Source organism: Equus przewalskii, chromosome 26 (assembly GCF_037783145.1).
Source record: "Equus przewalskii isolate Varuska chromosome 26, EquPr2, whole genome shotgun sequence".
Taxonomy (NCBI): Eukaryota; Metazoa; Chordata; class Mammalia; order Perissodactyla; family Equidae; genus Equus; species Equus przewalskii.
Window position 1 is genome coordinate 36,117,951 of NC_091856.1, and position 13,736 is coordinate 36,131,686.

General features: G+C 50.6%; 2 protein-coding genes across 4 annotated transcripts in view; one reads left to right on the forward strand and one right to left on the reverse strand.

Annotated features, from left to right (window-relative positions):
* BRD3 (bromodomain containing 3) overlaps window positions 1-13,736 on the reverse strand; it is a 68,672-nt gene that overhangs the window by 39,197 nt on the left and 15,739 nt on the right. For 2 of the 3 annotated variants that reach the window (XR_011533480.1, XM_070596005.1), the window contains exon 1: window positions 692-920. The exons of the other annotated variant lie outside the window; for it this stretch is intronic. The gene's annotated coding sequence lies outside the window, so the exon portion shown is untranslated. Of the gene's footprint in view, window positions 1-691; window positions 921-13,736 lie in introns of those variants that run through there. 3 annotated transcript variants of the gene reach the window in all.
* Window positions 145-1,271, forward strand: LOC139079651 (skin secretory protein xP2-like). The gene is made up of 2 exons (XM_070595808.1): window positions 145-1,024; window positions 1,084-1,271. The coding sequence occupies exons 1-2, from the start codon at window positions 145-147 to the stop codon at window positions 1,269-1,271; spliced, it is 1,068 nt and encodes a 355-aa protein (XP_070451909.1).

Here is a 13,736-nt window from a genome sequence, read left to right on the forward strand (position 1 = left end):
CCCAACAACTCAAAGGGGCTCAAAGTCAGCTCCGGGCCCCGAACTCTGGGAGGAAGCGGCCCCCACGCCACGCCGCCGGCTCCTGGGGCGGCCGCGCAGGGCCGGGGCCCGGGCCCGGCCTCGCCCCCCGCCCCGGCCGCGGCGATGGCCCCAGCGCGAGCCCCCGCGGCGGCCAGGAGCCAGGACGGGCGGGGGCGCGCGGGTAAAGTGGCGCCGGAGCGCACGGCGCGGCCCGGGACGCCGCCGCGCACCTTCCCCTCCGCGTCCTCCTCGATTTTCCCCCTTCGAAAGATGGCGGGCAGAGGAAAGGGGGAAAAAAATCCCTTCCGTGAGGGAGGGCGCGAGGGAGGCCGGCTGGCGCGGGGCGCGCGGGCCGTGCCAACTCCGGGCTGCGCGCCCCGGCCGCGGCGACGCCCCCGAGCCCGGGACGCGGGCGGCCGAGAGAGAGCGCGGGCAGAGGGCGGAGGGGAGGGAGCCCGCCCAGCCGCCGCGACCCCGGGCGGCCCCCGCGCTTTGTTGCATCGTGGCCGCGCACAAAGGCGGCGGCGGCGGCAGCCCGGGCGCCCGGCTCCCCGGACGCGGCGGCGGCCTGCGCGGGGCGCACGGGGCCGCGCTCCCCGGCCCGCCAGGCCCGCCGCCGCCCGCGCCGCCCGCCGCCCCTCGAGCGCAAGGAAGCAAAAGAAAGGCGTACTTGGCCTCGGCGGCTCCGGCGGCCGTCCCCTCCCGGCCCGCGCGGCCGGCTCCTCTTTGGCTCGCCGGCCCCGGCAGCATAATAGACGCGCCGGAGCCGAGCAGGGCTCATGCGCTGCGCCGCGGCGCCTGGCGGGAGTCGTAGTCCGCGGCCGGGCCCGCGCAGGGGCCGCCCAGGGGAGGCCGCGGCGCGCGGACTACAAGTCCCGGCCCCGCCGGCGCCGCGCCCCGCCCCGCGCGCCCCCGCCCGCCGCCCGCCCCGCCGACCCGGCCGCGAGCGGGCCCGGCCCGGGGGGCGCGCGGGGGCGGGGCGCGGCGCCCGGCGGCGACGCGGGTACCCCGAGGGGCCGCCCCCAGCCCGGGCCCGCGCGGCCCTCCCTCCCTCCCGCGCAGGGGACGTGCGCCTCTGGGCGAATTTCCTGGTGGCCCTGGGAGGCGTGGAAAAGGCGGGAGCGCGGCCAGCGCCCGCCCGCCCGGAGACCCCGGAGCCCGAGGAGGCCGCCCTCGAACCCCGGCCGCGCTCCGTCGGGGCGGCGCGCACCTGCCCGGCGCCTGTGTTTGTAAACAAACCGCGCGCCTAATTAGCGTGGCGGGGGCGCGCGCGGGAGGCGGGGGCGGGGCGTCGGCGCGCGCGCTGGGGTGGCCCCGCCCGGGGAGGAGCCGCGCTCGGCCGCGCCCCCGTCTACCCACCACCTCCGGCCCTCCGCCTCCCTCCCGCCCCACCGCGCGCGGAGGCCCGGGCGTCCAAGTTTGCTGTTGTGGGAGAGGGCTCCAAGTTCCCAGAGCTGGCGAGGAGCAAGGGATGTTCCCGGCTCTGCCTGGAGACCTCGCCCCAGCCTCAGTTTCCCCATCTGCCCAGTGAGGGGCAGGAATGAGATCAACGGTCCCTAGCCTGAGGTTCCAGGAGTGTGCCACAAAGGTAAAAACAAGGCTTCCTGGCCCTTTTCCTGTATTTTGAAGGCCCAGCTCGTGGACACGTTTCGGGTCTTTGTTTTGGTGGCAAATCCTCGGGTGTACACATAAGTACATTTTTATCTGGCTGTAACTTGGAGGTGGGCCCACGTTGTGTATGTTAGACTCCCATAAAAACGTCAAAAACAAAACAAACAAGTTTTCCTCGGTGCTCGCTGAACCTGCCAATGCAAGGTCGAGTTTCCTTGTGTGGGCTAGACCCACCTCAAGCCCCTGGGGTCATTGGGTTTATTACAGTTCAAGCAGGAGCTCTACTGCTGGAAATGCACATGTCTCTAGAATATTCAAGTGAGGGCCGGCTCCACCGAGCCCATTCGGCTGCACATGCAGTGGGGACGGGCGTTCTGTCTAAGGCTTTCAAGTGACTGAGGCTCTGGGAGGTGGAGTGACTTGCCCTGGGTCACAGAGCCGATATGTCAGAGAGCTCAGATGCCAAAGCCCTGGGTTCAGGGAAGGACAGTTCAGAGGAGAGGCCAAACCCTTCCCCACCCTCGCCACCATCCCTTTGCTGGGAGCCCAGGACGCTGTTACATCCCGGGGCCAGGCTCTGGCTGGGGATGACCTTTGCCTTTTTGGCTGACCAAGTGGGAGAAAGTCGGGGAAGGCGAGTGTGGAACGTGAGAATCTGCAGACTGATTCCTCAGAAACGTGGTGCTGGATGCCGCCCCCCCAGAGCCCAGGTTTGCTACCCGGTTTACAGTCTTCTATTTCAGTCACCTCCCAGGCTACCTCCCCTTCCTGCCATCTGGGTCTCCTCCCCTTGGACATCCTAGGCACTCTGGCCACCAGGATGGGCCACCTCACTATTAAAAAGACCCTGCCTCACTCCCGCTGAGCCCAAAACAAAGAGCCGCTCCGCCTGCTGTCCACTTTGCAGGGCCCGGAGGGAGCACACCCCAAAGCCGCCCCTGACCCGCCAGGCTGTCCACGGCTGCTGACCAAATGCCCAGGACCCTGATGACCCTCCTTGGGCCTCCCACTGACCCAAGAAGTCCCTGCAGTATGGCAGGACCTTGGGCCCTCCTTGGGGCCCTGGCTCTGATGGGAAGACCCAGTCCCACCCCCACTTCCACAGGCCCAGGGGTCCTGCTCGCCCACTCACACGTGGCCCACGCAGCTCAGCGAACTGACCTTCCCCGCGGCTGGGGAAGTCGGGGAAGCAGAACCTGTAAAAGGAATGTGACAGAAACTCCCCTTGGTGCCTCGCAGCCCCTGGGCTAACTCCTCCTCAGGCCTAGTGCAGGGGTCACTCCCTGGGGCCTCTTGGGAAGCAGGGCTGCCTTGCGAAGAGACTTGGGGTGGCCCTGACTGTCCCCGCTGCCAGCAGCCACTGTCCCGTCCCTTCCCGGGCTCCGGTTCCTGGAGTTTCAACACCACTGAGGTCGGGCCTCCAGGGCCTGCTGAGTGCCCGGAGTGGAGCCTCTTAATCTCCCCAGCCCAGGTTTCCTCATCTGTCAAAGGGGGACAAAAATAGGACCTGATCCCCCGGCTGTCGGGGGGGAAAGGGGGCTTGTGCAAAAGGCCAGGCATGTGGCTGCACTGTGGTCATGGCTCACCTCGCTGCCCTGATCTCTAACTTACTGGGCCTGTTTAGTGGCTGTCTTCCCTCCAGCTCCATGAGAACAGGGCTCTATATCCCCAGGGCCTACAGCAGGTCTAGCACCTTGTGAGTGCTCAATAAATATTTGCTGAATGAATAAATATTCTCTCCTGTCACCTGTCCTGCCCTCCAGCCTGCATCTGTAAACCTCAGTGCAGCCGGGTCTCCGCCAGCAAAGGCAGCTGCTCTGCTCACCCCCCAAGCGAGCCCCACCAAGGGGGCCTTAGAGCCAGGGCATTAAAGCTTGCACGGAACCTTGACGCCATTCTCAGGCCAGGACGGGGCCCAGGGCCTCAGCCGCCTCCTCCTCCCTCATGCAGTCTTCTCCCGCCATGCCCTTGGGGCACGGAGCGGTTATGTTATCGCATTATAGTTTATGCATAAGTCTCTTAAAGTTTAGCTATGGAGAGTCTTCAGTCCTTCCCCAGGAGACCGATCAGCTTTCAGAACCAAAAAAATAAAAGGAGTTCTGTCCCCGCCAAGCAAAGGCTGGGCTACAGAAAGCCCTGGAGGGTGGGAGCGGAGGTTTCTAGTTATCCAAGCAGTGACTGACCACTTACTAAGTGGCCAGGCACCGTGCCAAGAGCGTCACACAATGTCACTGCCTCCCCGAACGGTTCTATGAGGTAGGGGTCATCATGCCCACGTTACAGATGGCAAGGGAGGCACAGGGAGGTTAAATTACTAGCCTGGACGGTGGTTTGAACCCAAGTGTGGGTTCCCATTTCCCCTGCAAGACACCTTCCCGGAGCCCGCATTTTGATCGGGGAGATGAGGTGTGTATGTGAGGAAGCAAACGCCGGTCCAGGTTCATTCATTGGTTCTCTTAGAAAGGGGTGGGGACCCCCAGTGACGGGGTGGAACTTGGAGGCGAGGCTTCTCGCTTCCCTGTTTTCTCTACCCACAAAGTAGCAGGTCATTTGCACAAAAGGAATAGGAAAGTCCTTAAAAGCGCAGAGTGGAAAGGTCTTGGGTGTGACCTGGGGGCTCAGGTAAACAGAGAGAGTGGGCTGTGCTGCAGCTGCATAAACACGGTCACAGAAAGATGGTAGGCAGGAGGCGGGGCGGGAAGACAGGTGGTGGCCCCCTGGAGTCTCAGTCTACACATCTGTAAAATGGGGATAATGAATACTTGCCTCATAGGATTGCTGTGAGGACAAATGAGGTGGAAGTACTCATTCATAAGATAGCACGTGCATTCATTCATTCATTCATTCCCTCTAGAGGTACTGATGGAGGGTGTAGTGCCCTCCACTCCTGCTTCCTGGCATGGCAGATACAACAGGGGACAAGCCACAGTGCCAGCTGTTGTGGAGCCGACATGCTCCTGGGGACCCGCAGACTATCACAAATAAGTAATATAGGCAGTGTGCCTGATGGTGCTCAGTGCTGTGGACAAGAATCAAGCCAGGAAGGGAGGCGGGGAGCAGGGTTAGTGTGGCCATGGCTGCTAAATACGGGAACGGGGATTGTGGCTGACTTTAGTTTATATTTCTTCTTGAGCATTCGGTGGTTTTTTCCATGGCAAACAAGTATTACTATGAAGGACAGTTGAGTTTTGTTTGAAGAAGCATTGTGATCTAATGGAGAGAATAGCCTGGGAAGTGCTCCAGTCTCTGGGTCTCCTGGGATCCTTGCTCGAAGTTTAGGTGCCCCTGGTGGCTTAAAAGACGATGCCACCCATGGGAAAACTTTCTGCACTGATGTCCTGTGACATTGTGGTCCTGTCTGTGTCCCCTTCCCATATCCCCTGCCTCCAAGAAAGAACCCCAAGACGGTAAAATAAATGTGTTTAAAATGATTGAAGACATGAAATAAATAATATTTTTTAAAAAGATTAATAAAAAAATATGGAAGTTTTGAAAAAAAAATCCTGGAACTTCTAGAAATCAAAAATATAGGCTACACAGAAATGTAAAACTCAGAGGAGGGGATAAATAGCATATTAGATAAAGTTGGAGAGAGAATTAGTTCCCCAAAAGATAGATCGGAGGAAATCAATCAGGATGAAGCATAGAGAAACAGAGATGTACAATATAAAAATTGGAAAATTCAGTCAAGAAACAAAGAAGAGGTGTTAGATCATCTTTCTAAGAGGAACTCCAGACAGATAGAATTAAGAAAAGAGGGAGAAGGGGCCGGCCCTGTGGCCAAGTGGTTAAAGTTCCACACACTCCACTTTGGCGGCCCAGGTTCACGGGTTTGGATCCCAGTGAGGACCCACTCCACTCATCAGGCATGCCGTGGAGGTGTCCCACACAGAAAACAGAGGAAGAGTGGCACAGATGTGAGCTCAGGGCTAATCTAAAAAGAGGGAAAAGAAATACTGTTCTTAACAAAATACAGTCATGCATCACTTAACAGCAGGGATACATTCTGAGATGTGTCATTAGGCAACTTTGTTGTGCAAACATCATAGAGCGTACTTACACAAATCTGGATGATATAGCCTACTACACACCTGGGCCCTATGGTACTAAGCTTATGGGACCACCATTGTATATGTGTTCTGTCATCGACTGAAACGTTGTTACATGGCACATGACTATAGACAGAAGAAATGAGTCCTTGGATTCAGGAAGCACAAATCACAGTAGGATGAGCAAGAGTAAGTCCACATCTAAATGTATCACAGAGAAACTGAAAAAACATCAAAGACAAAGCGATCTGAAAAGCAATTGGCTGAGGTGATGTCAGTAAAGCAGAGTAGAGAACTCCAAGGGTCTGTAACTTCACAGAAACGGCAAATAAACTGGCAGAAACTGTCAGAATAAACTTTATCTGAACTCTGGGAACTAGTCGAAGGTTTACATAAACCGGGAAACAGTCAAGAAAAAGGTGGTTTAATCTCAGTGTTTAACGAAATCTCTGTTGAATCACCAGATGACCACTAAGCTAATGAAAGAGACACTTCAGGGGCCACACACAACAGAGAATACCTTCTTTACAAAATTAGTTCAGAAAAGTCACCAAACAAACAACAGCAACCACACATAGATGCAGCATCCACAAACCTTGGGAGTGGGGAGAATCTGATTTCCAGAGTTGCCACATTATAAAGATGTCCAGTTGTTGACAAAAAATTATGAGGCATGCAAAGAAACAAGAATGCATGGCCTATACACGGGAAAAAAAAATAGAAAGTCTCTCCTAGGAAGCCCAAACATTGGACTTACTAGACAAAGGCTTTAAATCAATTCTGTTAATATGCTCAAAAAGCAAAGGAAACTACGTACAAATAACTAAAGGAACATGAGCATGATGTCTCACCAAATAGAGAATAGCAATAAAGAGAGAGAAATTATAAAGAGGAACCAAACAGAAATTATGGAGTGGAAAAGAACAATAAATGAAATAAGAAATTCACTAGAGGGGTTCCAGAGCACATTTGAGCAAGCAGAAGAAACAATCAGAGAACTTGAAGATAAGTCCATTGAGAATTTCCAATCTGAGGAACACAAAGCAAAAAGAATAAAGAAAAGTGAACAGAGCCTGAGACCTGTGGGACACCAGCAAGAAAACCAATATATGTACAATGGGAGTCACAGGAGAAGAGGAGAGAGAGGATAGGAAGTAAGAATATTTTAAGAAATAATGGCCCCAAACTTCCCAAATTTGATTAAAGACATGAGTCTGCATATCCAAGAAGCTCAAAAAGTTTACCCAAGGTGGGATAAACTCAAAGAGCTCTCTATGTTATAATCAAAATGTTGACAGACGAAGATGAAGAGAGACTCCTGAAAGCAGAAGGAGAGAAGTGGCCCATCAGGTACAAGGGTCCTCAATAAGATAACATCTTATTTGTCATCAGAAACCACGGAGGACAGAAAGCAGCAGGACGACATATGTGAAGTGCTAAAAGAAAAAAAGCCTGTCAACCAAGAATTCTGTATCTGGCAAAACGATCTTTTAAAAAAGAAGGAGAAATCAAGACATTCCCAGATTTAAGAAAAAAACTGAGAGAGTTTGTTGCTAGTGGATCTGACCTTTATGAAATGCTAAATGGAGTCCTTCCAGGTGAAATGAATGGACATTAGACAGTAACTCAAATCCATGTGAAGAAATAAAAAACAACAATGAAGGTAAATATAAAAGTCAGCATTAATATATTTTTGGTTAGCAACACCTCTTTTTCTCCTAAATGATTTAAAAGACAACTACGTAGAACAATAATTATAAATCTATGTGAATAGGCATACAATATATAAAGATGTAATTTGTAACAATAACAACATGAGGGAGGAATGCCCCAATACAGGAACAAAATTTTTGTATACTATTGAAACTAGTCCAAAGTAGTTTATTATAAATTAAGATGTTAATTGTAATCCCCAGGGCAACCAATAAGAAAATAACTAAAAAATATATAGTGAAAGAGGAGAAAATGGTACAGTAGCAAATATCTATCTAAAAACAACAACAAAAAAGACAGTACTGGGAGACCTGGGGCACAGAAAAGGTATAAGACATATAGAAAACAAATGGTAAAATGGCAGAAGTAAGAGCTTCTGTATAAGCAATTACATTAAATGTAAATGGATTAAATTACCCAATTAAAAGGCAGCGGTTGACAGAATGGATAAAAGAAAACAACACAATCTAACTGTATGCTGTCTGCAAGAGACTCACTTTAGAACCAAGGAAACAAATAAGTTAAAAGCAAAAGAATAGAAAAGGATATTCCATTTAAACAGTAGCCAAAAGATAGCTAGAGTGGCTATGCTAACATCAACCACAATAGACTTAAGACAAAAATCGTTACAAGAGACAAAGAAACACATTATATCATAACAAAGGGCTCAATGCATCAAGAACATATAACAATAATAAACATGTGTGTACATAAAAACAGAGCCCCAAAACATCTGAAGCAAAAACTAACAGAATCGAAGGGAGAAATAACATTTCAACACTAATAGTTGGCAACTTTAACACCTCGCTTTCAATAATGGACTGAACAACTAGACAGAAGACCAGCAAGGTAACAGATGGCTTCGTTAACACTATAAACCAAGTAGATCTAAAAGACATGCAAAGATCACTCTACCCAACAATGACAGAATACATATTCTTCTCAAGTGCACATGGAACATTCTCCAGGACAGACCATATGTTAGACCAGAAAACAAATCTCAATAATTTTAAAGGGTGACAATCATACAAAGTATCTCCTCTGACTACAGTGGATGAAGCGAGAAATCAATACCGGAAAGAAAATTTGAAAATTCACAAATCTGTGGAAATTAGACAACATGCTCTTAAACAATCAATGGATCAAAGAAGAAATCACAAGGGAAATTAGAAAATACTAGACAAATAAAAAAATCCAAATTTACCAAAATTTTGGGGGTGTGGCAAAAGCAGTGCTCAGAGAGAAGTTTATAGCTGTAAATGCCTGTATTAAAGAAGAAATATCTTGGGGCTGGGCTGGTGGTATAGTGGTTAAGTTTGCACTCTCTGCTTCAGTGGCCCGGGGTTCACAGGTTCAGACCTCTGGATTCGCAGACCTAGACACCACTCATCAAGCCACGCTGTGGTGGCATCCCACATGCAAAATAGAGGAAGACTGGTACAGATGTTAGCTCAGGAATAGTCTTCTCACTAAAAAAACAAAAGAAAAAGGAGGAACTATCTCAAATCAATAACCTAAACTTCCACCTGAAGGAACAAATTAAACTCAAAGCAAGCAAAAGGAAGGAAGTAATAAAGATTAGAGTGGAGATAAATGAAATAAAAATAGAAAAACAATAGAATCAACAGAAACTAAAAGTTAGTTTTTTGAAAAAAAAAAGTCAACAAAACTGACAAGCCTTTAGCTAGATTGACCTACGACGAAAGAGAGAAGATTCATATTACTAGAATCAGGAATGAAAGTGGGGTGTTACGTAAGTGGGGTGCACGTAACCTTACAGAAATAAACAGGATGGTAAGAGAAAACTATGCACGATTGTATGCCAACAAATTAGATAACCTAGATGAGATGGACAAATCCCTAGGAACACACAAACTACCAAACTGACCTGAGAAGAAACACAAAACCTGAATAAACCTATAATGAGCAAAGAGATTGACTCTGATTTCTAATCAAAAACTTCCAAGAAAGTAAAGCCAAATGCTTCACCAGTGAATGCTATCAAACATTTAAAGAAGAACTAACCCCAATTCTTCTGAAAAAATGGAGGGGGGGGAACACTTCCTTATAATTTATGAGGCCATTGTTGCCTGCATACCAAAGCCAGACAAAGATACCACAGGAAAACTACAGACCAGCATCCCTTCTGGATATAGGCACAAAGACTCTCGACAAAAATGCTATCAAATGGCATATTAAAAGGATTATATAGCATGGCCAATGAGATTTATTCCAGGCATGAAAGAGTGGTTCAACATATGAAAATCAATTAGTGTGATACACCACATTAGAAGGATGAAGGGAAAAAACCACATGATCACATTATGGGCTGAATTGTGTCCCCCCAAAATTCATCTGTTGACGTCATAACTGCCATTACCTCAAAATGTGACTGTTTTCAAAGTAGGGCCTTTAAAGAGGTAATTCAGTTAAAATGAGGTCATTAGGGTAAGCCCTTATCCAATATGATGAATGTGCTTATAAGAAGGGAAAATGTGGACACGGACATGTATAGAAAGAATAATCTTTCCAACTAATGGTGCTTGCATGACTGGATACCCACATGCAAAAGAATCAAAGTGGACCCCTACCTCACACCGTATACAAAAACTAACTCAAAACGGATCAAAGACCTAAAGGTAAGAGCTAAAACTATAAAACTCTCAGAAGAACACATGAGGATAAATCTACAGGACCTTGGATTTGGCAATGAATTCTTAGATCTTAGGGCAAAAGCCCAAACAATAAGAGAAAATCAATAAATTGGTCTTCATCAAAATTAAAAACTCATGTGCATCGAAGGACATTATCAAGAAAGTGAAAAGACAACTCACAGAATGGGAGAAAATATTTGCAAATCATATATTTCATAAGGGTCTAGTATCCAAAATATATAAAGAACTCTTACAACTTAACAGCCAAAGGCAAGCAACCCAATTTAAAAATGGGCAAAGGCCTTCAATAGATCTTAATTCTTAAGACCTTAATAAGACTTAATAGACTTTTGGTATCTCCAAAGAAGATATAAAAATAGCCAATAAGCACATGAAAAGATGCTCAACACCATTAGTCATCAGGTTGTAAAAATGAAGCCACAATGAGATGTCACTTCACACCCAGAAGGATGGCTATACATATATTCGGTTGTTGTTTTTGCTGAGGAAGATTAGCCCCGAGCTAACATCTGTTGCCAATCTTCCTCTATTTTATACATGGGTCGCCACCCCAGCATGGCTGACAAGTGATACAGGTCCATGCCTGGGATCTGAACCAGTAAACCCAGGCCACTGAAGCGGCATGTGCCAAACTTACCCACTAGGCCATGAGGCTGGCCCTTATAATTTTTTTTAAAAAGGAAAATAACTAGTGTTGGCAAGGATGTGGAGAAACTGGATCCCTAGTGGGTTCCAATACACTGCTAGTGGGAATGTAAAATGGAGCAGTCCCTTTGGAAAACAGTTTGGCCGTTCCTGAAGAAGTTAAACGTAGAATTACCATATGACCCAGCAATCCTGCTCTAGCTATGCGCCCATGACAAGTGAAAACAAGTGCTCCAAAGACTGTACACAGATGTTCATGAGTATTATTCATAATAGCCAACAAGTGGAAACAACCCAAATGTCCATCAAGTGAGGAATGATAAATAAAAGACGGTATGTCCATACAATGGACTATTATTCAGCCGTAAAAAGGAATGAAACACTAGTACATGCTACAACATGGATGAACTTGGAAGATAGTGTGCTGAGTGAAAGAGGTCAGAAACAAAAGATGACATGGTACATGGTTCCATGTATATGAAATATCCATGGTAGGCAAGTCCGTAGAGTCAGAAGCAGATGGCTGGTTGTCAGGGGCTGGTGGGAGGGGGTGTGGGGAGTGACTGCTTAATGGGTATGAAGTTTCTTTTGGGGGCGATAAAAATGTGCTGGAGTTAGGTAGTGGCAATGGTTCACCAACATCGTGCACGTCCTGGAAGTCACTGAATTGTGCACTGTAAAATGGTTAAGACGGTGAATTTTATGTTATGTGATTTTTCCCTCAATGATAAGAATGTTTGAAAGCTACCACCTAACCCTCTTTTTGCTGGCTGGTTGACGGGGAGAATGCAGGAAGGGGAGGGGATGGTTTCCCCCTTGGGAGATGCCTCTGGGTTGGGGCGGGGCTCGTCGGGAGCAATGGGGCCCTGGAGAAGCTGGTTTTCATGAGGAGGAGGAGGAGGGCTGGAGAGAAGTTAAATAAAAGAGACAACAACCAATGGAAGGGAAAGCAGTCACCTTCAGGGAATGAGAGAAGAGCAGCAGGGCTCAGTGAGGGAAGACATTGGGTAAGGAGGCTCAGAGAGAGGCTGTCAGCCTCGAATTCCCTATGGCTCGGGGACAAGGGCAAAAGAAAGGCTCGTTCAGACGAACCTGGGAGCCCTTAGCACGAGCAGCCCTCGCTCAGGACCACTAAAATGTACACTTCCACGGAAGGACATTGAGCCCGAAGGACTGAGGGCCACGAGAAGGAATGAGGAGCGAGGACGTCGGAGAACTTGTGGGTCACCGCAGACGAGCAGGGACTAAAAGCACGGGAGACGGCGGGGAGAGACGCGGGCTGACCCCACGGCCCAGGCTCCCCCTGCCTCAGGCACTGAACCCCCCAGATGCTGGGCGCGAGGTCTCCCCACGTGAAGACGTTTCCCAGCCTCCCTGGCGCTGGGCGCGGTCGGCGGGACAGGAGTAGACCCGGAGAGGGGCCCTCCAGCTGCCGGAATGGCCCAGGTGGCCGCCATCTTGACGTGACTAGAAGCCACCCGTTGCGCTTGCTCTGCCCTCTGCAGGAGAGGGGGACCCCCCACCCCACCAGCCCTGGCATGGCCCCTGGACCTTGTTTCCACGGGAGGGAAATACAGTGTGGTTCTGTTTACCGGGTGTCGATTTGGGCTTCTACCCTCCAACTGACAGGAACCCCCACTGATCTAACAAGAGAGACGGGGGCGGGGAGGCGAGCGGGGCATCCTGACTTCTCCACGCTCAGGGGGACCGAGAGCCACTTTTGTCATCAAGGAGGCATGCCTTTAAAATGTTAGGGGTGATCGCTAAGATAATAGCAATGGAAAGGGTAACTTCCAAGCCATTGAAAGGACACGAGAAAATAAGTCGTTCTCCATCACACACACACACACTGCAGGCTGCCTGGGGAGGTCAGCCAGGGCTCGGAACGGCGTTCCCCAGACATTGGCTATTGAAAGGCAGTTCATACAACTGAGGAGGGTGTGAGTTTTGGTGTCACACAGATCTGGGTTCAAATCCTAAGTGCCCCCTTGTCGTGTGACCTTCAGCCAGTTGCTAAACCTCTCTGAGCCTCAGTCTTCTCACCTGTGAAGTGGAGATGATAACAGAACCTACATCACAGGGGTTCCAGGGGATATATGAGAAGGTGCCTGTGAGGAACGAGATGGATGAATGAGTGAGATGGGGCCACAAGGCCAGGAGGGCCCCAGCCACTGCCCTGGGAGGACCGAGCAACAGGCGTTAGGCCTGACAGCTGTGGGAGTCCTGGAGGTGGCAGATGCAGGGCATGCTGGGGCTCCCTGCCTTGGGCATGGCTCCTCGTCCCTCGAATGCCCCATTAGGAGCTGCTGTCACCCTTGACTCCCACCACCCCACTCTCCACACCCAGTTGGCCTCCAAGTCTTGTGGATTCTACCTCCTAAGCATCACTCCAGTACATGCACTCCTCTTCTCCTGTACAACCACAGCGACCTCCCACTTCCCCAGGCTGGAGGGAACACATTATTGTTACCGACAGACCATCAGGGTTGTACAGTGTCCCCAGCCCAGGGCCTGTAGCTCCCACACGCTCTAGCCCACCCACCTGACTGCCCACCACGTCTGGCCATGCTGGCTGTCTCACTCCCAAGCTCCTTCCTGCCACAGGGCCTTTGCAGAAGCTGTCCTCTGTGCTGGGAACACTCTTCCTGCTGTCCTCCTTGCTCTCCCTGGCTCCTGCTGCCTGCCTTCCCTGTGTCCCCTGGAGGAGTCTGTGCTGAGCATACCCCACTCTTCGCAGCTCCCACATCCACCTCGCACCCCACCAGTCTCAGGACTCGGCTCCACTGTGGAGCACAACCGTGTGGCTGTGTTGCACCCCAGGGCTGTGGCTCTGTGGCTGCTAGTCCACCTGTACCTCCCCCCGTGCTTGGCACGGATGGTTCGACAGAGGAGGTTTGAACTGGTTGGTTGGGTATGCCCTCAGCTTGCGGGGTGTGAGTGCTGGCCCGGGCTCCACACACAGCGTCTGCCAAGCAGCGAAGCGGGGGCACCAGGGGCAAACAATGTCACCAGGTGGGACTCG